At 42.2% G+C, this 21942-nt stretch overlaps 1 protein-coding gene across 1 annotated transcript in view; it reads left to right on the top strand.

The window, feature by feature from the left end:
- Positions 1-21628, top strand: part of LOC143659138 (cytochrome P450 2A13-like) — a 131007-nt gene extending 109379 nt beyond the window's left edge. The window contains exons 5-9 of the mRNA XM_077131783.1: positions 18202-18378; positions 19281-19422; positions 19839-20026; positions 20373-20514; positions 21087-21628. Coding sequence (XP_076987898.1) covers positions 18202-18378; positions 19281-19422; positions 19839-20026; positions 20373-20514; positions 21087-21262 — 825 coding nt within the window. The 3' untranslated portion in view covers positions 21263-21628. The remainder of the gene's footprint in view (positions 1-18201; positions 18379-19280; positions 19423-19838; positions 20027-20372; positions 20515-21086) is intronic.
- The last annotated feature ends 314 nt before the right edge of the window (positions 21629-21942 follow it).

The following is a 21942-nucleotide window of genomic DNA, read 5'->3' as shown; positions in this document are numbered from 1 at the left end:
TTCCCTCTGGAAAGCAGCCTGTGGGGGAGGGGCACTGGCTGCCGCAGCTTTGGGAACTCACTGTTCGAGGGGGTGCTCACAGCCAGTCCAGCTGGTCCAGACTGGGGTACGCTGTGTGTCTGGTCCCTGACATGGCCCCAGGAGCTGTTCTGTACTGTTTCTGGTTATTTAGTAGTTGTTCTGGAGGACGAACTAAAACACGCACGTTGTTAAGCCACCATCTTGACCTGGAAGCCCCCTTTCTTCTTTTTGATATAAGCATTTAGGGCAATAAATTTCCCTCTTAGCACTGCCTTTGCTGCATCCCATAAGTTTTGATATGTTGTGTTTTCATTTTCATTTGCCTTGAGATATTTGCTCATTTCTCTTGCAATTTCTTCCTTAACCCACTGGTTGTTTAAGAGTGTGTTCATGAGCCTCCACGTATTTGTGAATTTTCTGGCATTCTGTCTATTATTGATTTCCAACTTCATTCCTTTATGATCTGAAAAAGGGTTTTCTATGATATAAATCTTTTAAAATTTATTGAGACTTGCTTTGTGACCCAGCATATGGTCTATCCTTGAGAATGATCCATGAGCTTTAGAAAAAGGTGTATCCTACTGTTGTGGGGTGTAATATTCTACAAATGTCTGTTAAGTCTAGCTCATTTATTGTATTATTGAAATTCTCTGGGTTTTTTTTGATCCTCTGTCTAGATGGTCTGTCCATTGATGAGAGTGGTGTATTGAAGTCTCCAACTTTTATGTTAGATGTGTCTGTTTCTCTTTTTGGTGTTTTCAGTGTTTGCTTTATGTATTTTGGGGCCTCTGGCTTGGTGCATAAATATTTATGATTGTTATGTCTTCTTGTTGAATTGTTACTTTTATTAATTCATAGTATACTTCTTTGTCTCTTTCAACTGTTTTACATTTGAGGTTTATTTTGTTGGATATTAGTGTAGGTACTCCTGGTCTTTTGTGATTGTTATTTGTTTGAAATATCTTTTCCCAACCTTGCACTTTCAACCTATATTTATCTTTGGGTATAAGATGTGTTTCCTGTAGACAGCATATAGATGGGTCCTGTTTTTTAATCCATTCTGCCAGTCTCTGTCTTTTGATTGGGGTGTTTAATTCATTAAAATTTAGTGTTATGACTGTACGGGTAGTACTTTCTCCTAACATTTTGCCTTTTGGATTTTATATGTCATATCTAATTTTTCTCCTTTTTACCTTTACTATAGTCTTCCTTTCTACACTCTTCTCCACACCTCTCTCTTCTGTCTTTTTGTATTTGCCTCTACTGCTCCCTTTAGTATTTCTTGCAGAGCTGGTCTCTGGGTCACAAATTCTCCCAGTGGTTTTTTTGTTTGTTTGTTTGAACATGTTTTAATTTCTCCCTCATTTTTGAATGACAATTTTGCTGGATATAGAATTCTTGGCTGGTACTTCTTCTCTTTTAGTAAGTTAAATGTGTCATCCCACTGTCTTCTTACCTCCGTGGTTTCTGCTGAGAATTCTATGCATAGTCTTATAGGGCTTCCCTTGTATTTGATGGATTGCTTATCTCTTGCTGCTTTCAAGATTCTCTCTTTCTCTTTGACTTCTGACATTCTGATTAGTAAGTGTCTTGAAGTATGTGTATTTGGATCTATTCTCTTTGGGGTATGCTGCACTTCTTGGATCTGTGATTTTAAGTCTTTCATAAGCATTGGGAAATTTTCAATGATGATTTCCTCCATTAGTTGTTCTCCTCCTTTTCCCGTCTCTGCTCCTTTTGGGACACCCACAACACCTATATTCATGTGCTTCATATGGACCTTCAATTCCCTGAGTCCTGCTTATATTTTTCCATTTTTTCCCTATATTTTCTTTTGCTTGTCGGATTTCACATGTTCTGTCCTCTAGTTCCCTAATCCTATCTTCTGCCTCTCAAAATCTACCATTGTAGGTTTCCATTGTTTCTTTCATCTCTTCTACTGTGCCTTTCATTCCCATAAGTTCTGTGATTTATTTTTTCAGATTTTTGATTTATTCTTTTTGTTCATTCCTTGCCTTTTTATATCCTCCCTCAATTCATTGATTTCATTTTTGATGAGGTTATCCATGTCTGTTCATATATTCTGAATCAATTGTTTCAGCTCCTGTATCTCATTTGAATTGTTGGTTTGTTCCTTTGATTGGATCATATCTTCAATTTTCCTAGTGTGATTTGTTATGTTTCCTGGTGTCTAGGCATTTAATTACCTTAATTAGTTTATTTTGGAGATTGCTTTCCCTTCTTTTACCTACAATTTTCTTGCTGGATGAATTTGTTGTCTATCTGTTCTTTGACATTCAGTTCAGGTTTTTCTGAACCTCTAGCTTAGGTTTTGTTTAACAGAGGATAATTTTTCAGTTCTTGTTTTCTTGTTTCTTGCCCTGCTTGTATGGTGCCTTCCCCTCACCCCCTCACCCCCGCTTAGGATGGTATACTTAGGTATTACAGACCCCAGCCAGATTTTCCCAGTCCAAACTTGCCTCCTGTCAGGAAGAAAGAGTCACCTTCATCGGTTTTCCCTGAGGGTGAGACCCAGCAGGTTGAAAGACCTTCCTGTGAAGTCTCTGAATTCTGTTTTTCTTATCCTTCCCTGTATGTGTTGCTTGTCTGCCTGCAGGTCTCACCAGCATAAGATGGGGCAGTCCTTTAACTTTGCAGACTCTCCGTTCTGGGGGTGTGGTGGAGACAGAGGAGAGGTTGTAGACTGGTTTTAATGCCTTCAAGTTACCAAGCCCTGGTGTCTGAATTCTTGAGGTATGGATTCCACCTGAGTTGGGCCTCACCTCTCCCCTGGGAAATTCACGAGCTGTAGAGAGGCTATCAGAGAAGCATGTTTCTGCCTATGCTTGGGGAAGTTGTAGCCTGAGAAGCCCTGCCACTGTATCCAAAGGCAGCCAAGCATCTGTAGAAGCACAGCCACAAAAACCTCTGTTTCTTTTTTTCTTTTTCTGTCAGCCATGCTCCCTTAGCAACAGGGCAAAAATCAGTGACCTCCACTTTGACCAGGTTCACCTGAGCTAGGGACCTATGTTTAGAAGTGTAGAATTAATTCCACACTTCAAGCTTAGTTGCACTAAGCCCCTACTGTTGGTAAAGTCCCTTTCCTTTCCCCTCTGGGAAGCAGCCTGTGGGGGAGGAGCACCCGCCTTCACGACCTGGGGAACTGACCGCTCTGGGGGAGCTCACAGCTGGTCCAGCTGGTCCAGACTGGGGTATGCTGTGTGTCTGGTCACTGATGTGGCCCCAGGAGCTGTTCTGTACTGTTCCTGCTTATTTAGTAGCTGTTGTGGAGGACGAACTAAATCCTCCCCTTTCAAAGCCACTGTCTTGGCTCAACACTCATTCATCCACTTTTGATGAGCCTCAGTGTCAGAAAGTATGGTCAATACCACTTTCTTGGTATACAGGAAAAAATACAATCAATGCAAGCTGGGATCTACAGTTAACAATAACACTGTACATATGCTTCCATTGAACGTAACAAAGGCAATATGCCAAAACTAAATGTCAACACTGGGGGATATAGGGGAGGGGTATGGATTTTTTTGTGGAAGAAAAGTAAATGTCCTCATATAGATTGTGGTGGTGAAGCCATGGCTATTAGATTATGCCAGAAACCACTGATTTTTTTTTAACATAGGTTGGGTTGTATGATGTGCAAATAAAACTGTTTAAAAATGAAGAGAGAGATACAAGTGCTGGAGAAAATGTGGAGAAAGAGATGTACCTATTCACTGTTGGAAGGGAAGCTAAGAGGTGCAGCCCTTCTAGAGGGCAGTGTTGTGGTTCCACAGAAGCCTAGGGGTGGGGCTGCCATATGATCCCACAACCCCGTTGCTTTTGGGTATATACTTGGAGGAACTGAGAGTGGAGACATGAATGGAAATTTACACGCTGGTGTTTATGGTGGCAGTGTTCCTGATTAACAATGGACGGAGGTGGTCGAAGGGTACAAAGACTGAGTATTGGAAGGGAGAACTGTGGTGTATACATACAGAGGATTACCGAGCAACTGCAAGAAGGAGTGAAGTTGTGAGGCATGCAACTAGATGAATGAAACTTGAGGACAGTGTGTTGGATGAGATGTTAGAACAAAAAGACAAATATTATCATGCCTCATTCTTTTTTTGGGGGGGGGGGGTGAGGCATCACAAAATTTTATTCCTTTTTAAAAATTTTCTTTAAATTTTGTTTTTTTAAATACCAAAAAAACACATAACAAATGCAAACATTCCTATTTTGATCATTCCATTTTACATATATAATCAGTAATTCACAATATCATCACATAGTTACATATTCATCATCCTGATCATTTCTTGGAACATTTGCATCTATTCAGAAAAAGAAATAAAATGAAAACAGAAAAAAGAATGTATACATACCATACCCCTTACCCCTCCCTTTCACTGATCACTAGCATTTCAATCTAAATTTATTTTAACATTTGTTTCCCCATTATTTATTTTTATTCCATATGTTCTACTTGTCTGTTAATAAGGTAGATAAAAGGAGCATCAGACACAAGGTTTTCACAATCACACAGTCACACTGTGAAAACTATATCATTATTCAATCATCATCAAGAAACTAGAACACAGCTCTACATTTTCAGGCAGTTCCCTTCAGCCTCTCCATTACATCTTGAATAACAAGGTGATATCTACTTAATGCGTAAAAATAACGTCCAGGATAATCTCTCGACTCTGTTTGGAATCTCTCAGCAATTGACACTTTGTCTCATTTCACTCTTCCCCCTTTGGTCGAGAAGGTTTTCTCAATCCCTTGATGCTGAGTCTCAGCTCATTCTAGGATTTCTGTACCACATTGCCAGGAAGGTCCATGCCCCTGGGAGTCATGGTCCACATAGACAGGGGGAGAATGGTGAATTTGCTTGTTGTGTTGGCTGGAGAGAGAGGCCATATCTGAACAACAAAAGAGGCTCTCTTGGGGGTGAGTCTTAGGCCTAATTTTAAGTAGGCTTGACCTATCACTGTGGGGTTAAATTTCATATGAACAAACCCCAAGACTTGGGGCTCAGCCCGTAGCTTTGGTTGCCTACACTGCTTGTGAGGATATCAAGAATTCAGCTTGGGGAGGTTGAATTTTAACCCATTCTCACCATTCCTTGAAGGGGACTTTGCAAATACTTTTCCACTCACTGATCAAATCATCTGGGTTTCATCAGGGCATCACTCTGGACAAACCAACAAAATCTCATGTCCTACCCAAGTTTCCATGTACTTATGGTGTTCAATTATGCATCTACATAAGTTATATTAGGAAATGCACTAGTCAAAATATAAATTTTGTACTAAATAAACATTTTTTGCTTTAGTCTCACACACAAGTTGAAATTTTTAAATGTTAATTACCATCTATTTTCAGCACCCTGCAGTAGTGATATTCCTTTGTTCTTCCTCAGGGTAAAAAGTATTTAAAATCTGTGAATTCAGTCACAATCATTATATACTCTAGACATTCCTAGATTATACATCTCAATCTTTATCATCTATTTTTTTTTCTGATTTGATTTATTCCCCCAGCCCTCCTCCCTCTATCATTATCACATTCAGCTTCATTCAGTGTTTTAACATAATTGTATTACAGTAAGGTAGTATTGTGCTGTCCATTTCTGAGATTTTATATTCAGTCCTGTTGTGCAATCTGTATCCCTTCAGCTCCAGTTACCCAATATCTTACACTATTTCTATCTCCTGATGTTCTCTGTTACCAATGGCATATTTCAAGTTTATTCACTAATGTCAGTTCATATTAGTGAGACCATACAGTATTTGTCCTTTTGTTTTTGGCTAATCTCACTTAGCATAATGTCCTCAAGGTCTGTCCATTTTGTTACATACTTCATATGATGAACAATCTCTTTATAATTTCTGGATACTAGCCCTTTATCTGATATGTCATTTCCAAGTATTGTTTCCTATTGTATAGGCTGTCTTTACTTTCTTGACGAAGTTCTTTGATGTGAAAAAGTGTTTAATTTTGAGGAGTTCCCATTTCTTTCTTTCTTTCTTCAGTGCTCTTGCTTTGGGTGTAAGGTCTATAAAACCACCCCCAAGTATAAGATTTATAAGATATTTCTCTACTTTTTCTTGTAACAGTTTTATGGTCTTAGATCCAATGTTTCAGTCTTTGATCCATTTTGAGTTAACTTTTGTATAAGGACTAAGATATGGGTCCTCTTTCATTCTTTTGCATGTGGATATCCAGTTCTCTAGGCGTCATTTACTGAAGAGACTGTCCCAGGTGAGTTGGCTTGACTGCCTTATCAAAGATCAATTGTCCATAGATGAGAGAGTCTATATGTGAACACTCTATTCAATTCCATTGATCAATATATCTATCTTTATGCAAGTACCATGCGATTTTGACCAGTGTAGCTTCATAATATGCCTTAAAGTCAGGTAGCGTGAGACCTCCGACTTCATTTTGTTTTCTCAGGATACTTTAAGCTGTTTGGGGCACCCTGTCCTTCCATATAATTTGGTTATTTGTTTTTCTATTTCTGAACAGTGAGTTGTTGGGGTTTTGATTGGTATTATATTGAATCTGTAAATGAATTTAAGTAGAATTGACATCTGAACTATATTTAATCTTCCAATCCATGAACACGGTATGCCCTTCCATCTATTTAGGTCTTCTGTGATTCCTTTTTTTTTTTTTTTTTTTTTACATGGGCAGGCACTGGAAATTGAACCCGGGTCCTCGGGCATGGCAGGCAAGCACTCTTACCTGCTGAGCCACTGTGGCCCGCCCTTCTGTGATTCCTTTTAACAATTTATTGTAGTTTTCTTTGTATAGGTCTTTTCTCTCTTTAGTTAAATTTATTCCTAAATATTTTATTTTTTTGGTTGCAATTGTAAATGGAATTCTTTTCTTGATTTCCCATTCAGATTGTTCATTACTTGTGTACATAAACACTACAGATTTTTGAGTGTTGATCTTGTAACCTGCCACTTTGCTGTACTCATTTATTAGCGCTAGTAATTTTGCTGTGGAGTTTTCAGGGCTTTCGACATACAGTATCCTATCATTTGCAAACAGAGTTTTCCTTCTTCCTTTCCAATTTCGATGCCTTGTATTTCTTCTTCTTGTCTAATTGCTCTAGCTAGAACTTCCAACACAGTATTGAATAACAGTGGTGATAGTGGCCATCCTTGTCTTGTTCTTTATTCTTAGGGGAAAAGTTTTCAGTTTTTCCCCATTGAGGATAATATGAGCTGTGGGTTTTTCATATATTCCCTTTATCATTTTAAGGAAATTCCCTTCTATTCTTATTCTCTGAAGTGTTTTCAACAGGAAAGGATGTTGAATTTTGTCAAATGCCTTTTCTGCATCAATCGAGATGATCATGTGGTTTTACTGCTTTGATTTGTTGACATGGTGTATTACATTAATTGATTTTCTTATGTTTTACCATCCTTGTATACCTGAGATGAATCCTACTTGATCATGATGTATAATTCTTTTAATGTGTTGCTGGATTTGATTTGCTAGAATTTTGGTGAGGATTTTTACATCTATATCATTAAAGATATTGGTCTGTAGTTTTATTTTTTTGTAATATCTTTGTCTGGCTTTGGTATGAGGGTGATGTTGGCTTCATAGAATGAGTTAGGTAGCTTTCCCCCACTTCAGTTTTTTTTTTGAAGAGTTTGAGCAGGATTGGTAGTAATTATTTCTGGAATGTTTGGTAGAATTCACGTGTGAAACCATCTGGTCCTGGACTTTTCTTTTGGGGAAACTTCTTAATGACTGTTTCAGTTTCTTTACTTGTGATTAGTTTGTTGAGGTCGTCTATTTTTTCTTGAGTCAAAGTTGATCATTCATGCCTTTCTAGGAAGTTGTCCATTTCATCTACATTGTATTTATTAGCATAAAGTTTTTCAAAGTATCCTGTCATTACTTCCTTTATTTCTGTGGGGTCAGTGGTTGTGTCTCCTCTTCCATTTCTGATCTTATTTATTTGCATCCTCTCTCTTCTTTTTGTCAATCTTGCTAAGGGTCCATCAATCTTATTGATTTTCTCATAGAACCAGCTTCTGGTTTTGTTGATTTTCTCAATTATTTTCATGTTCTCAATTTCATTTATTTCTGCTCCAATCTTCATTATTTCCTTCCTTTTGCTTGCTTTGGGGTTAGTTTGCTGTTCTTTCTCTAGTTCTTCCAAGTGGACAGTTAATTCCTCCATTTTTGCCATTTCTTCTTTTTTTGATATAGGCATTTAGAGCAATAAATTTCCCTCATAGCACTGCCTTTGCTGCATCCCATAAGTTTGATATGTTGTGTTTTCATTTTCATTTGCCTTGAGATATTTACTGGTTCCTCTTGTAATTTCTTCCTTGACCCACTGGTTGTTTAAGTGTGTGCTGTTGAGCCTCCACATATGTGTGAATTTTGTGGCACTCTGCCTATTATTGATTTCCAACTTCATTCCTTTATGATCTGAAAAAAATGTTTTTATGATTTCAATCTTTTTAAATTTACTGAGACTTGATTTGTGTCCCAGCATGTGGTCTATCTTTGATAATGATCTATGAGCACTTGAGAAAAAGGTGTATCCTACTGTTGTGGGGTGTAATGTTCTATAAATGTCTGTTAAGTCTAGCTCATTTATTGTATTATTCAAATTCTCTGTTTCTTTATTGATCCCCTGTCTAGATGGTTTGTCCATTGATGAGAGTGGTGTATTGAAGTCTCCAACTATTATGGTTGATGTATCTATTTCTCTTTTCAATGTTTTCAGTGTTTGTTGCATGTATTTTGGAGCGTTCTAGTTTGGTGCATAAATATTTATGATTGTTATGTCTTCTTGTTGAATTGTTCCTTTTATTAATTCATTGTCTCCTTCTTTGCCTCTTTTAACTGTTTTACATTTGAAGTCTAATTTGTTGGATATCAGTATAGCTACTCCTGCTATTTTCTGATTATTATTTGCATGAAATATCTTTTCCCAACCTTGCACTTTCAACCTATGTTTTTCTTTGGGTCCAAGATGTGTCTCCTGTAGACAGCATATAGATGTGTCCTGTTTTCTTAATCCATTCTGCCAGTCTATGTCTTGATTGGGGAGTTTGATCCATTAACATTTAGTGGTATGACTCTATAGGTAGTAGTTTCTTCTACCATTTTGCGCTTTGCTTTTTATATGTTACATCTAATTTTCCTTCTTTTTACCTTTACTTATAGTCTTCCTTTCTACACTCTTCTCCACACCTCTCTCTTCTGTGTTTTCATATCTGCCTCTAGTGCTCCCTTTTAATATTTCTTGCAGAGCTGGTATCTTGGTCACAAATTCTCTCAGTGATTTTTTTTTTGTCTGAAAATGTTTTAATTTCTCCCTCATTTTTTGAAGGACAGTTTTGCTGGATATAGAATTCTTGGTTGTCACTTTTTCTTTTTTAGTAAGTTAAATATATCATCCCACTGTCTCCTTACCACCATGGTTTCTGCTGAGAAATCTATGCATAGTCTTATTGGGCTTCCCTTGTATGTGATGCATTGCTTTTCTCTTGCTGCTTTCAAGATTCTCTCTCTCTCTTTGACCTCTGACATTCTCATTAGTAAGTGTCTTGAAGTACGTGTATTTGGATCTATTCTCTTTCGGGTATGTTGCATTTCTTGGATCTGTAATTTTAAGTCTTTCATAAGAGTTGGGAAGTTTTCAGTGATAATTTACTCCATTAGTTTTTCTCCTTCTTTTCCCTTCTCTTCTCTTTCTGGGACACCCACAACATGTATATTTGTGCGCTTCATATTTTCCTTCAATTCCCTGAGTTCCTACTTATATTTTTCCATTTTTTCCCCTGTATTTTCTTTTTCTTGTCAGATTTCAGATGTTCCGTCCTCCAGTTCACTAATCCTAACTTCTGCCTCTTGAAATCTATCACTGTAGGTTTCCATTGTTTTTTCATCTCTTCTACTGTGCCTTTAATTCCCATAAGTTCTGTGATTTGTTTTTTCAGATTTTCAATTTCTTCGTTTTGTTCATTCCTTGCCTTCTTTATATCCTCCCTCAATTCATTGATTTTGTTTTTGATGAGGTTTTCCATGTCTGTTCGTATATTCTGAATCAATTGTTTCAGCTCCTGTATCTCATTTGAATTGTTGGTTTGCTCCTTTACTGGGTCATATCTTCAATTTTCCTAGTGTGATTTGTTATGTTTGCTGGCATCTAGCATTTAATTACCTTAATTAGTCTGTTCTGGAGATTGCTTTCACTTCTTTTACCTAGGGTTTTCTTGCTGGATGAATTTATTGTCTATCTGGTCTTTGACATTCAGAATAGGTTTTTCTGGACCTCTAGCCTAGGTTTTGTTTAACAGAGGAGTATTTTTCAGTTCCTGTTTTCTTTTTTCTTGCCTTACCTGTATGATGCTTCCCCCCACCTCCCTGAGGAGGGTCTACTTAGGTATTACAGACTCCAGGTGGACTTTCTCAGACCTAACTGTCCTCCTATCAGGAGGAAAGAGTCACCGCCATTGGTTGTCCCTGAGGGTGAAACCTTGCAGGTTGAAAGCCTTTCCTGTGAAGTCTCTGGACTCTGTTTTTCTTATCCTTCCCAGTATGTGGTTCTTTTGTGCCTGCAAGTCCCAGCAGCATAAGATGGTGTGGTACCTTTAACTTTGCAGACTGTCCATGCTGGGGGCATGGTGGAGACAGAGGAGAGGTTGTAGACTGGTTTTATTGGCTTCAAATTACCAAGTGTTGGTGTGTGAATTCCTTAATGGACGGATTCCACCTGAGTTGAGCCTAACCCCTCCCATGGGGAAGGCACATGGTTCCAGATGCCCTCAAAGGAAGTTTTTTCTCCCTATGCCTGGGGGAGTTGCAGCCTGAGAAGTCCTACCACTGTATCCAAAGGCAGTCAAACCTCCCTAGAAACACAGCCACAAAATCCTGTTTCTTTCTTTTTTTTTTTATTTTTTTTATTTTTCCATCAGCCCTGTCCCCTTGGCACCAGGGCAAAAATGTGCGATCTCTGCTTTGACCAGGTTCACCTGAGTTGGGGGCGTATTTATAGTTGTCAGAATTTGTTAATTAACTCCACAATTGCCATTTGGTTGGGCTCAGCCCCTGCTTCTGGTAAAGTCTCTTTTCTTTCCCCTCTGGGAAGCAGCCTGTGGGGGAGGAGTGCCAGCTGCCAGTGCATGGGGAACTCATGGTTCTGGGGAGGCTCAAATCTGGTCCATTTGGTCCAGACTGGGATACACTGTGTGTTTGGTCACTGACGTGGCCCAGGAGCTGTTCTGTACTGTTTCTGGTTATTTAGTAGCTGTTATCGAGGATGAACTAAATCGCAGACATTGCTAAGCTGCCATCTTGGTCCGCTATCTTCTCTTAAAGGATCATGCCTCATTCTTTTGGACCAACTATAATATACAAAGTAGGAGAATTGAAGTAGAAAGTATGGGTTATCAGGTTGGGGCCTACTGTAAAGGGTCCTAGATTGTAAGCATTTATGGCTGTCACATCTATTCCTGATTTGCAATTGTTATTCCTAAATTCTGAGGTGCTGAGCTATTTGCATATAACCTGGTCATTTCCTGTAAATTTGGTTATCTGTATGACACCAGAGACTCCGACTTAGAGCTCTGAAGCTATGAAAGGCAGTATTACCCCATATAGCAACTGTTTTAAAAGTTGGAAAAAAATTATTGGTCTTTGACTAGAGATATGAATGAAGCTGATCTGAATAGGACCAAGGTAAATCAGAATACAGCATAAAGGATGATATCGTCTATACATTAAAATTCCAACTTCTGTGTTAGACCAAAGGAAGAGATGTTTATTTGGTGCAAAATTTAAATTTTTGTAGTGTATTATCTAATTTAATTAGTATGATCAGTGTATTCGAACACCATAATTACATGGAATCTTGAATAGGTAGTGAGATCTTGTTGGTTTGTACAGGTTAGTGTGATGTCCTGATATGTTCCAGAGTAATCTGAGCAGAGAACAAAGAAGTATTTGCAACATCCCCTTGGGGAAGTAGGGAGAAAGGAGGAAATATTCACCTTTTCAATCTGTGGAATTCTTGATATTCTTGCAAGCACTGGGGACAACCAATCCAATAAGCTAAGCCCTCAATCCTGGCTCACCCCTATGACGCTTATTCATGCAAAGGGGAAGCTAGGCTTACTTATAATTATGCCTAAGGGTCATCCCCAAAGAACTTCTTTTGTGGCTCAGATGTGGCCTCTCTCTCTATGCCAACTCAACAGGTGAACTCACTGCCCTCTCCCTTACATGGGACATGACTCCCAGGGATGTACTTCTCCCAGGAAATGTGGGACATGACTCCCAGAAATGAGCTGGGACATGGCATCATGAGATTAGAAAGCCTTCTTGATCAAAAGGGGGAAGAGAGAAATGAGACAAAGTAAAATTTCTGTGACTGAGAGATTTCAAACAAAGTTGAGAAGTTATCCTGGAGGATACTCTAAAGCATTATATAGAGATCCCTTTATGGTGTTCAGAATGACTACAGGGAAGTACTTGAAACTGTTGAACTGGATTCCAGTAGCCTTGATTCTTGAAGACAATTATATAACTATGTAGCATGTACAATGTGACCATGTGATTGTGAAAACCCAAGGCTGACACTCCCTTTACCCAGGGTATGGACAGATGAGTAAAAAAATAAAAATAAGGATAAAATAAACAATGGGGAGAAATAAAGGGTAAAAACTGGATAGAATGAAATACTACTGGTCAATGATAGGGAGGCATAAGGGGTATGAGATGTATGAAGCTTTTTTTCTTCTTTGTTTTCTTTTTCTGGAGTGGTGAATGTGGTAGTTAGGTTTAGGTGTCAATGTGGCCAGGTGAAGCTGTCTAGATCTATTGCTGTGGACATAAGCCAATGATGTGTGAACCTCATCTGTTGCTGATTACACCTGCAGTCCACTAGGAGGTGTGCCTGCTGCAATGAATAATGTTTGATTTAATTGGCTGGTGCTTAAATGAGGGAGCTGAACACAGCAGAGCCCAGGCAGCTAAGCATACCTCATTTCAGCACTTGCAGCTCAGCCCAGGCCTTTGGAGGTACAGAAAGGAATCACCCCGAGGAAAGTTGTTGGAACCCAGAGGCCTGGAGAGAAGGCCAGTAGAGATCGCCCTGTGCCTTCCCATGTAAGAAAGAACCTCAGTTGACAGCTGCCTTTTCTCTGAAGAAAATATATGTTAGCTAAACAAATCCCATTTAATTGAAAGTCAGTCCATCTCTGGTGTGTTGCATTCCAGCTTCCAGTGAATTAGAATAGCGAAAATGTTCTTAAAATGATCATTGTAAAGAATGCACAGTTATGTGATGTTATTGGGAGCCATTGATTGTATGATATGGTTGGAGTGTATGTTATGAAGATTTCTCAATAAAAATATTTTTTTAAATAATAAAGGAGGTAGAAAAAAACCTTGTCCATTAAATCACAACATTAATACACATGCCAGAGTCAGTCTCCATAGATTGTCTTTCCTCTCGAGTATGGATCCCATTTTCCTGTTTCTTCACATGCCTAGAAATTTTGGATTTTGTCCTGGAAATTTCAGGTGATACACTGTAGAGAATCTGGATTCCTTATGTTCCATTGAAGGATATTAGATTGTTGTTATTGCATCAGAAGGCAGTTAGTGTGGCTGAACTCAAATGTTCAGCCCTGAATTTAGTTCGTTTAGTTCTTTTAGCCAAAACTGGTCACCTTTGAGTTTTCCCATCACAGGAGTAATTCAACAATCAGCCAGAAACTTGGTCAGAACTTATACATAGAATTTGGGGCTCCCTCTCTCTGGCTCTGTCCTTTGAGATTCCACCACAACTACACCAGGTGTGGTGATCACCTTGCATTCTGTCCTCTGGTTCTTCAAACTAGAAAAACTGAAGGGCTCTATCTGGGCTTTCAACAGCCCATGTGGCATTGGTCTTTAGACCAAAAGGCATAACAAATAGGAAATTGCTTTCTTCAGACCCTCTTCAGCATCTACCTAGTTTTGTTCACTCTCTAATGACTTCATGGAGTTATTTTTTAATGTTTTATTCATTGTTTATAGTTCTCATTTGCAGGACGTTTGGTCCAATAGGAGCTACTCAACCATTACCAGAAGCAGAAACTCTTCAGTGAACTTCTAGATTGTGACTCTTCCACTCTCTTATAAAGATCCTTCCTCCTTTGAGCCTGTCTCCTTCATCCCCACCATCTATCAACCTTCTTTCTCCTCTTTCTACTCCAAGTCCCCCCGTTCTTCTGTTGGGAAGGTACCTCAGTGGCCACAGGCATGAAGTGTCCAAACAACCAGTCAGATCCTTGACTTTCTTCTCTTCTTTAACCTTCCTCCTCACTGCATTTCAGCTGACACTCCCAGAGCCCTACCCTCATCCTTGCTTTACCTCTGGAATCTGAAACACAAACATTACACTGTCTGACCACAACCCCACATTCTCTAGGCTCACTTATTGCCTCGCTGCCAAAGACCTGAAACTACTTGCCAGGTCTTTGATTAAAGTTCAAAGGATTACAAAAATAAGAAAAGGTCAACTCTCCCTCCTAATAGAAAGGTCAAACCTGCCTCCTGTTAAGTTGTGTGTGTGTTTTTTTAATGGTTAGATTATTTTGTATAAGGCTTACAGGGAAGTTTTTCAAGAACCACAGGAGTTTAGGGGTAGTTTTCTAGTATGTTTCATGAGTAAAAAAAGGTGAGGCTCAGCAGTCCAGAGTGTTGGCTAAGAGTATGGAATTTAGAGTCATACAAGTCCACGTCCAGGGTCTATTTATATGTTATGAAACTCAAACAAGACACTCCCAAATTTGGGGGTCATTATATAACTCATTTGCAAGACAGAGATTTTGAAACCAACCTCCTAGGCTTGCTGTGAAGACTAATAAGATCATGCTCGTAAAAGGCTTTGCACGGTGAGAAATAAACTCAATGAATGATATAATTATTAGCAGTATTAGTATTTAAATTTAACACAAGAAGCCTCACTTAAGATTCTCATTTGGGACAGGGAAACACATTTCAGGCATATCTGCAGGCATAAGTCAGACAGTACCTGAGAGTTTTGGGCCAAACTTGGGGTAGAGGTTAGGAAGTTGATTGATGAAGTCAGCAGAGTGAGAAGAGGGATGTAGCTGTCAAATGTCTCTGTTCTGTTCTGTCCATCTCACACATTCAAGACTTTACTTGTGTGGGTCTCTCTACCTGTACTGGCATACAACCCCCCCCCCCCACACACACACACCTGGTCAACTTCTACTCACCCTGCAAGATCCAGTTCAAATGACATCTTCTCTATGAAGCCTTTCCTAGCCCAACCATAATTAGTAAAAATAATAAATAACAATAAGATCATTGAGAACTTTAATTCATCCAAGTCTGCTCTCCCACTAGTCTAACAAATCCCTAAAAGCAGAAAATCTGCCTGGCTCACCAACACATCCAAAGCTAGATTCATTCTCTCCCTCTCAAACTTGCTTCTCCACTCTATCCCCAAATCAGTGAGTAACATTTCCATGTACTGTTCCCCATGTTGGCCTCATACTTTACCTTTACCCATGCACAGCCAATATATCCCCAATTCACTTCCTTCTACTCATCCTCATTACCCTTGATCTAGCCCAAACCTTGTCCTCTCTCACCTGGATCCCTGTACCAGCCACTTCATCTCTCAACTTCCAGTCTCATCCCTTCCTAGAATCAAAAGAATCTTTCTGATTCAGCCCATTCTGTTTCCCTGCTTAAAACCAATCTGTAGCTCCACTGTTGCCTTCAGGACCAAGTCCATCTCTTTACCACACTGCATAAGACTCAGTATGATCTGGTTCCTGCTGATGGCTCTACCCTCATCAGTGAACATAGCCTCAGATCTCTAAGCTCCACACACACTCAACCATGCTTTATGAGCACACTGGCTTTAGACATGCTGGTCCCTCTGCTGGAATTTCCTCTCCCAATTCTCCCTCTACTTCCATGGAAAATCCCTACTTAGCCCTCACGTAGTATTCTCTAAACCACCATCACACCCAGGCTGAATAAGGTACGCTTTCTGGACTGCCACAGGCCCCAGCTACAGGCTTCGTTAATACTTGCCCCAACCCCTCTACCTCTGCCTCCCCTATGCCTACCCTGTCCATTCTGAGATGTCACTGTCTGGGAAAGGGCTATCTTCCACTTGGGAAGTTTCATGAGGGAAGGGTCAAGGGGTATCTTGGTCACCTCTGTGTCCTTGGCGTCACCCAACCTAGGGCCGGTATGCATTCGTGGGCTCAGTGAAGACTCACTGAATAAGACTGTGAAATTTGTTGAATAGCTTTGGAGGTTGAGGGTGATACTGGTGGGGGGAGGGGGGACTTTGAAGGATACTTAAAAGAGCCAATGGGAAGAAACTCATTTCAGTGATACTTTTAGGACACACCTGTGCCAAGAAGGCTTGTTCTAACTAGTAGTACCCTTCAAAACCATAGGAGGTAAATACCCTGAAAAATAAGGGTGCTGTTTGTTTTTATTAAGATGGGAAATGGAGCTGAGCCAAGCCTGCATTTTAATCCAATCATAAACTGGCACAAGCCAAACTCAGCACTCACATGGACACAAGGTGGACACATGTGCCTACGTACATACACCAGAAACCACACACTCATAGGTTGTCCCCAGTCGTACATATGTCCACGTAGATGCAGACATGCAGTCATACATTAGGTTGGACACAGAGACACACATGAGGCTACCCCCCAACATGTATACCCAAAGCATGCTTGCACTCCTGTTACAAACTGACAGAAACAGGAACTTCAGTCAGGCACGTGGCCATGGACACACACACACATCAACAAGCATTCATACCGATGTGTATGTGTAGCCGTAAACTGGCATGGATACCCAAGTATCATGCAAACACACACATACACTCACACACACCATGGATACAGGTGTCTACATAAATAAATATATCAACATGGACACACTGCAACATGCATGATTGCAGACATACACCTGGTGCTGCAAATCCTGGCCCACCAAAATCCTTTGTCATTTACACAAGCCATTCCACCACAATAACTAGACACTACCCCATTGTCATGGTTAGGGACAGGTGTCAACTTGGCCAAGTTGTGGTACCTGTTCATCTGATTGGGCAAGCGCTGGCCTGTCTGTTGCAATGAGGACATTTCATAGGAATAGGTCATGTTCATGTCAGCTACATCCACAGCTGATTCCATTTGTAATCAGCCAAAGGGGTGTGTCTTCTGCAATTAGTGATGCTAAATCCAATCATGGGAAGCCTTTTAAGGAGGACTCAGAGGAGACAGGTTCCATTCCTGCTTTGGCTGGTGAGCCTCTCCTGTGGAGTTCATCCAGGCCATTCATCGGAGTCATCGGCTTCGCAGCCTGCCCTGTGGATTTTGGATTCTGCGTTCCTACGGTCACGTGAGACACTTTCATAAATTTTATATTTGCAAGTGTTCCCTGTTGATTCTGTTTCTCTAGAGAACCCTAAGTAATACACCCATTAAATACCTAAACACCCATATAGGATCTCAATAGAGACCCATAGACACATCAACACCTGAGCCAATATTTCCCAAAGAAACTTCATCGGATGCCTAAACACACCACCCCGGCCCATCTGAATATCTAAAACACCAGGGCAGGTGTCGCCACCCCATACCCTCAAACACCTAACAGAGGTGCTTCCTATTCAGCCCACCTGAATAGTTGAACATCTGAACATGTATCCCCAAAACTAGCCCTACCTTATTCTTGAGCACCTGTAGGGAAACCGCCAATTCATGTCTCTAAATATCTAGACAGGTGTCTCCATCCAGCTCCATCTGAGTTCCTAACCACCTAGATGTGACCAAATCAAACTAGTGCCACCTGAATAACCTGAACACTTGAACAGGTATCTCCCAACCCAACCTCACCTGAATGTCTGAACACTGGATGTGTGCCTAGAGCCATCTCACCAACATTTTAGACAGGTGGCTCTCACTCAATGAACTCGAAAACTTAGATCTATGTTCCCATCCAGCTCCAACTAAAATACCTGGACAGGTGTCCTTAACCCAGTGCCTTCTTTGCCCTGAGACAAGTTCCACTCCCTCTGGATCCTGCCCATGGTCAGCTGCCCTTTCCTTCCCTCCCTCTCTCCCCCACCCCCAGCTCTATGAGATGTTCTACCCAGTGATGAAACACCTGCCGGGACCTCAGCAACAGGCCTTCAAGGAGCTGCAGGGGCTGGAGGACTTTATAGCCAAGAAGGTGGAGAGGAACCAGCGCACACTGGACCCAAACTCCCCACGGGACTTCATTGACTCCTTCCTCATCCGCAAGCAGCAGGTTAGCCCCTTATCGTAATTCAAATTAGCCCCTTATCGTAATAAACCTCACAATCCCAATTACAATTCACCATCGCTGCTCTATCTACCTCCCCATGGACAGGACATGTGCAAACAGATCATAATAGCAAGCCCTTCTCTAGCACTGCCATGTACCAGGTGACATTTTAAGCAAATTGCAGTATACGCTTGTTTAACACTCACAGCAGGTCCATGATGGAGATTTTATGATGAACCCCATTTTACAAATGAGGAAACTGAGGCCCAGAGGCCCAAACCCTGGTTTCTCTGACTCTCAGTCTGGTGCTCTTAGCCACCCCATGCTCTCCCACATTTGGCATTGGTTATCAGATACACCTGTGTGGGCAGGTGACCTGGCTTTGTGCTGTGATGTTGGAGGGTCCCCACGCTCCATCTGGACATCAGTGTCACCTGTGAAGAAAGGAGATGAGGCTTTATGGAAACAGAAGTTCAGGGGGAAGGAATCAAGGGGGAGGAATTCTCCATAATAAGCTTCAAGATTTCTTTATGAAAAGAATAGGCTGTTGCTGAAAATTCTGGGTCTGAGGAAAGTTGTCTGTCTTTATCTCTGACCCTCTCTTTTTCCTCCTCTGTCCCTCTTCTTTCACTCACTGTCTCTCTCTTTCTGAATATTCCTACCATAAAAAGACAACTAGGGCTGATATTAAAGGACAGAGGCAGGCAGTGTGTGAGGAGGGCAGAACCTACAAGCTGGGCAAAGGCCCGGAGCCCGGAGAAGGCCTCTGCAACAAGGGCCACTCTTCCCACCTCTGGTGTGAACAAAATGAGAATTCAGGGATCTAAGGGAGGTGGGTCCAAAGGAAACCCCCAAGGGCCCTGCAGGAGTGGGGAAGCTTGGCCTGAAGTCTCCTCTCCCTGCAGGAGCAGAAGAACCCCAACACGGAGTTCTTCTTAAAGAACCTGGTGTTGACCACGCTGAACCTCTTCTTTGCGGGCACCGAGACCATCAGCACCACCCTGCGCTATGGCTTCCTGCTGCTCATGAAGCACCCGGATGTGGAGGGTGAGGCCAGAAATGGGGTCCACAGACCCTCCCAAATCCTCTGAGCCTGCTGATGTCCCCACCTGCCCCAAATTCCTGGACCCTCAGACATGGCCTGCGGTCCAGTGACACAGTGATATTCACCTGATGGGCACGGGTCAGATGTTGGTAATGTCAAACCGATTGGTAAATAGCCCCCATACTGAGCCCACTGGGTGTCCACTGCCTAAGCTCTGAACCTGCCCCCAAGCCCCTGGCACCCCTCGTCCCCACCTATGGTTCTGGCATGACACTGTTCACAGGACACTGCTCCAGCAGTGGGTATAGCTGATGCCCATTGTGACTGCTCTCCGCCTGCCATACCAGTTTAAATATTCTGACTGGCACCCCTGCAAGGAGACCACTAGATACCTGAATGTAGCGCCCTCCTCTCCCAGCCAAGGTCCACGAGGAGATTGACGGGGTGATCGGCAAGAACCGTCAGCCCAAGTTCGAGGACCGGGCAAAGATGCCCTACACAGAGGCAGTGATCCACGAGATCCAGAGATTCGGAGACGTGATCCCCATGGGCCTGGCCCGCAGGGTCACCAAGGATACAAAGTTTCGGGACTTCCTCATCCCCAAGGTACTGCCCCCACCCAGCCCAGAGGGACCCCAAACTCCACATCCCCCTCAACCTTGCCAGCCCAGGTCTCACTCCCTCTGTCAAAGGCTTCCCCCAACCACCCCCTCCCTTCAGTCTTCCCGCACCGAGACCCCTTAATCCCTGTGTCTCCCTCAGTCTCCTGCCTCAAGAGACACAGACCCCAAACCTCCTGTCCCAGAGAACATGAGCCCATATTCCCCAAACTTCCGTAAAACTCCTCTCTTAAAGGGCCCTACTGCCATGCCCTCCATTTCTCTTCACCTCAGGACCCTTCATTCCTCCTCTCATCTACACCTTACCAGATGCCTCTTCCTTCCTCCACCAGGGCACCGAAGTATTCCCCATGCTGGGCTCTGCGCTGAGAGACCCCAAGTTCTCCTCCAACCCTAGAGATTTCAACCCCCAGCACTTCCTGGATGAGAAGGGGCAGTTTAAGAAGAATGATGCCTTCGTGCCTTTCTCCATCGGTAAGAGACTGCTGTCTGCTGCCAGGCCACCACACACCACCAGGGGCCTCCCTAACCATAGCTCCCCTCTCTGGCCTGAATCCTAGTATCTTTCTCCAACCAGGAAGTCCCTCTTAGAGTCTACCCTTAAGCCTCCCAGCTTCAACCCCCATCACTACCAAGCAACAAGCATCTGCACCCAGGCAAAAGGGAAGGGTTAATCATACCCATATGAGAGATGTGGACAATGAAGGCTGGGTGAAGTAGAGATTTCTGCAAGGTCACATAAAAAAGTCTCCAGATTTCTTTGGGTGATGACAGTACAGCTGCCCCATTTAAGAGTGTATTTGGGGAGAAAGGGCAGCTAAAGTTCCCTTTGCTCTACCCTGGTGGGTCTTAACCCTATCTAATTTCCTTGGGAAACTGAGGCTAAGAGAGGATTAAAGTCTCCCCTGAAAGTCTCTCAAGTCACAATATTCTTTTTTTTTTAAGTCACAATATTCTTGCTGGAAGGACAAAGCTGGGGGTGGGCAATGAGGAGAACCAGCAGTAAACATTGCCCCTCACCTCTGTCCTCTCACCTGCCTCTTCAGGAAAGCGGAACTGTTTTGGGGAAGGCCTGGCTCGAATGGAGCTCTTTCTTTTCCTCACTGCCATCATGCAGAACTTCCACTTCAAGTCCCCGCAGTCACCCCAGGACATTGACTTGTTCCCCAAACACGTGGGCTTTGTCACTGTGTTAGATTCTGTTGTCAACTTGGCCAGGTGAGCATACCTAGTCTTGTTGCTGCGGACATAAGCCAATGGTACGTGAACCTCATCTGTTGCTAATTACATCTGCAGTCAGCTAGGAGGTGTGTCTGCTGCAATGAGTGACCTTTGACTTAGTTGGCTGATGCTTAAATGAGAGAGCACAAGGTAGCACAGCCCAAGCAGCTCAACATTCCTCATCTCAGCACTCGCAGCTCAGCCCAGGCCTTTGGAGATGCAGAAAGAAGTCACCCCGGGAAAAGTTGTTGGAACCCAGGGACCTGGAGAGAAAACCAGCAGAGACCATCCTGTGCCTTCCACGTATGAAAGAACCTCAGTGGAAAGTTAGCTGCCTTTCCTCTGAAGAATTAACAAAATAAATCCCCTTTTATTAAAAGCCAATCTGTCTCTGGTGTGTTGCATTCCGGCAGCTAGCAAAGTAGAACAGCCACCATCCCAAGAAGCTGCACCATGAGCTTCCTGCCTCGCTGAGGAGGGCGGAGCCAGGGCAGGGCTGGTGGGGTTGGGTAGAGGGTGGGGTAATGGGAGTGGCGGGGTTGAGGAAAGAGTACCAGTTAGGGTCAAAGGGGGAAGCAGGTGGGCAAGGGGTCAAGAAGAAGCATGGCCCACCCGGCCTCTTCACCCTGACAGAGACAGATCTTTCAGGGCTGCGGTGGGTAGAAGGGAGATCTTACAGCT

The sequence above is a fragment of the Tamandua tetradactyla genome, chromosome 16 (assembly GCF_023851605.1).
Source record: "Tamandua tetradactyla isolate mTamTet1 chromosome 16, mTamTet1.pri, whole genome shotgun sequence".
Lineage (NCBI taxonomy): Eukaryota > Metazoa > Chordata > Mammalia > Pilosa > Myrmecophagidae > Tamandua > Tamandua tetradactyla.
The sequence above is the reverse complement of the archived record's forward strand: the minus strand, read 5'-3'. Positions and strand labels throughout refer to the sequence as shown.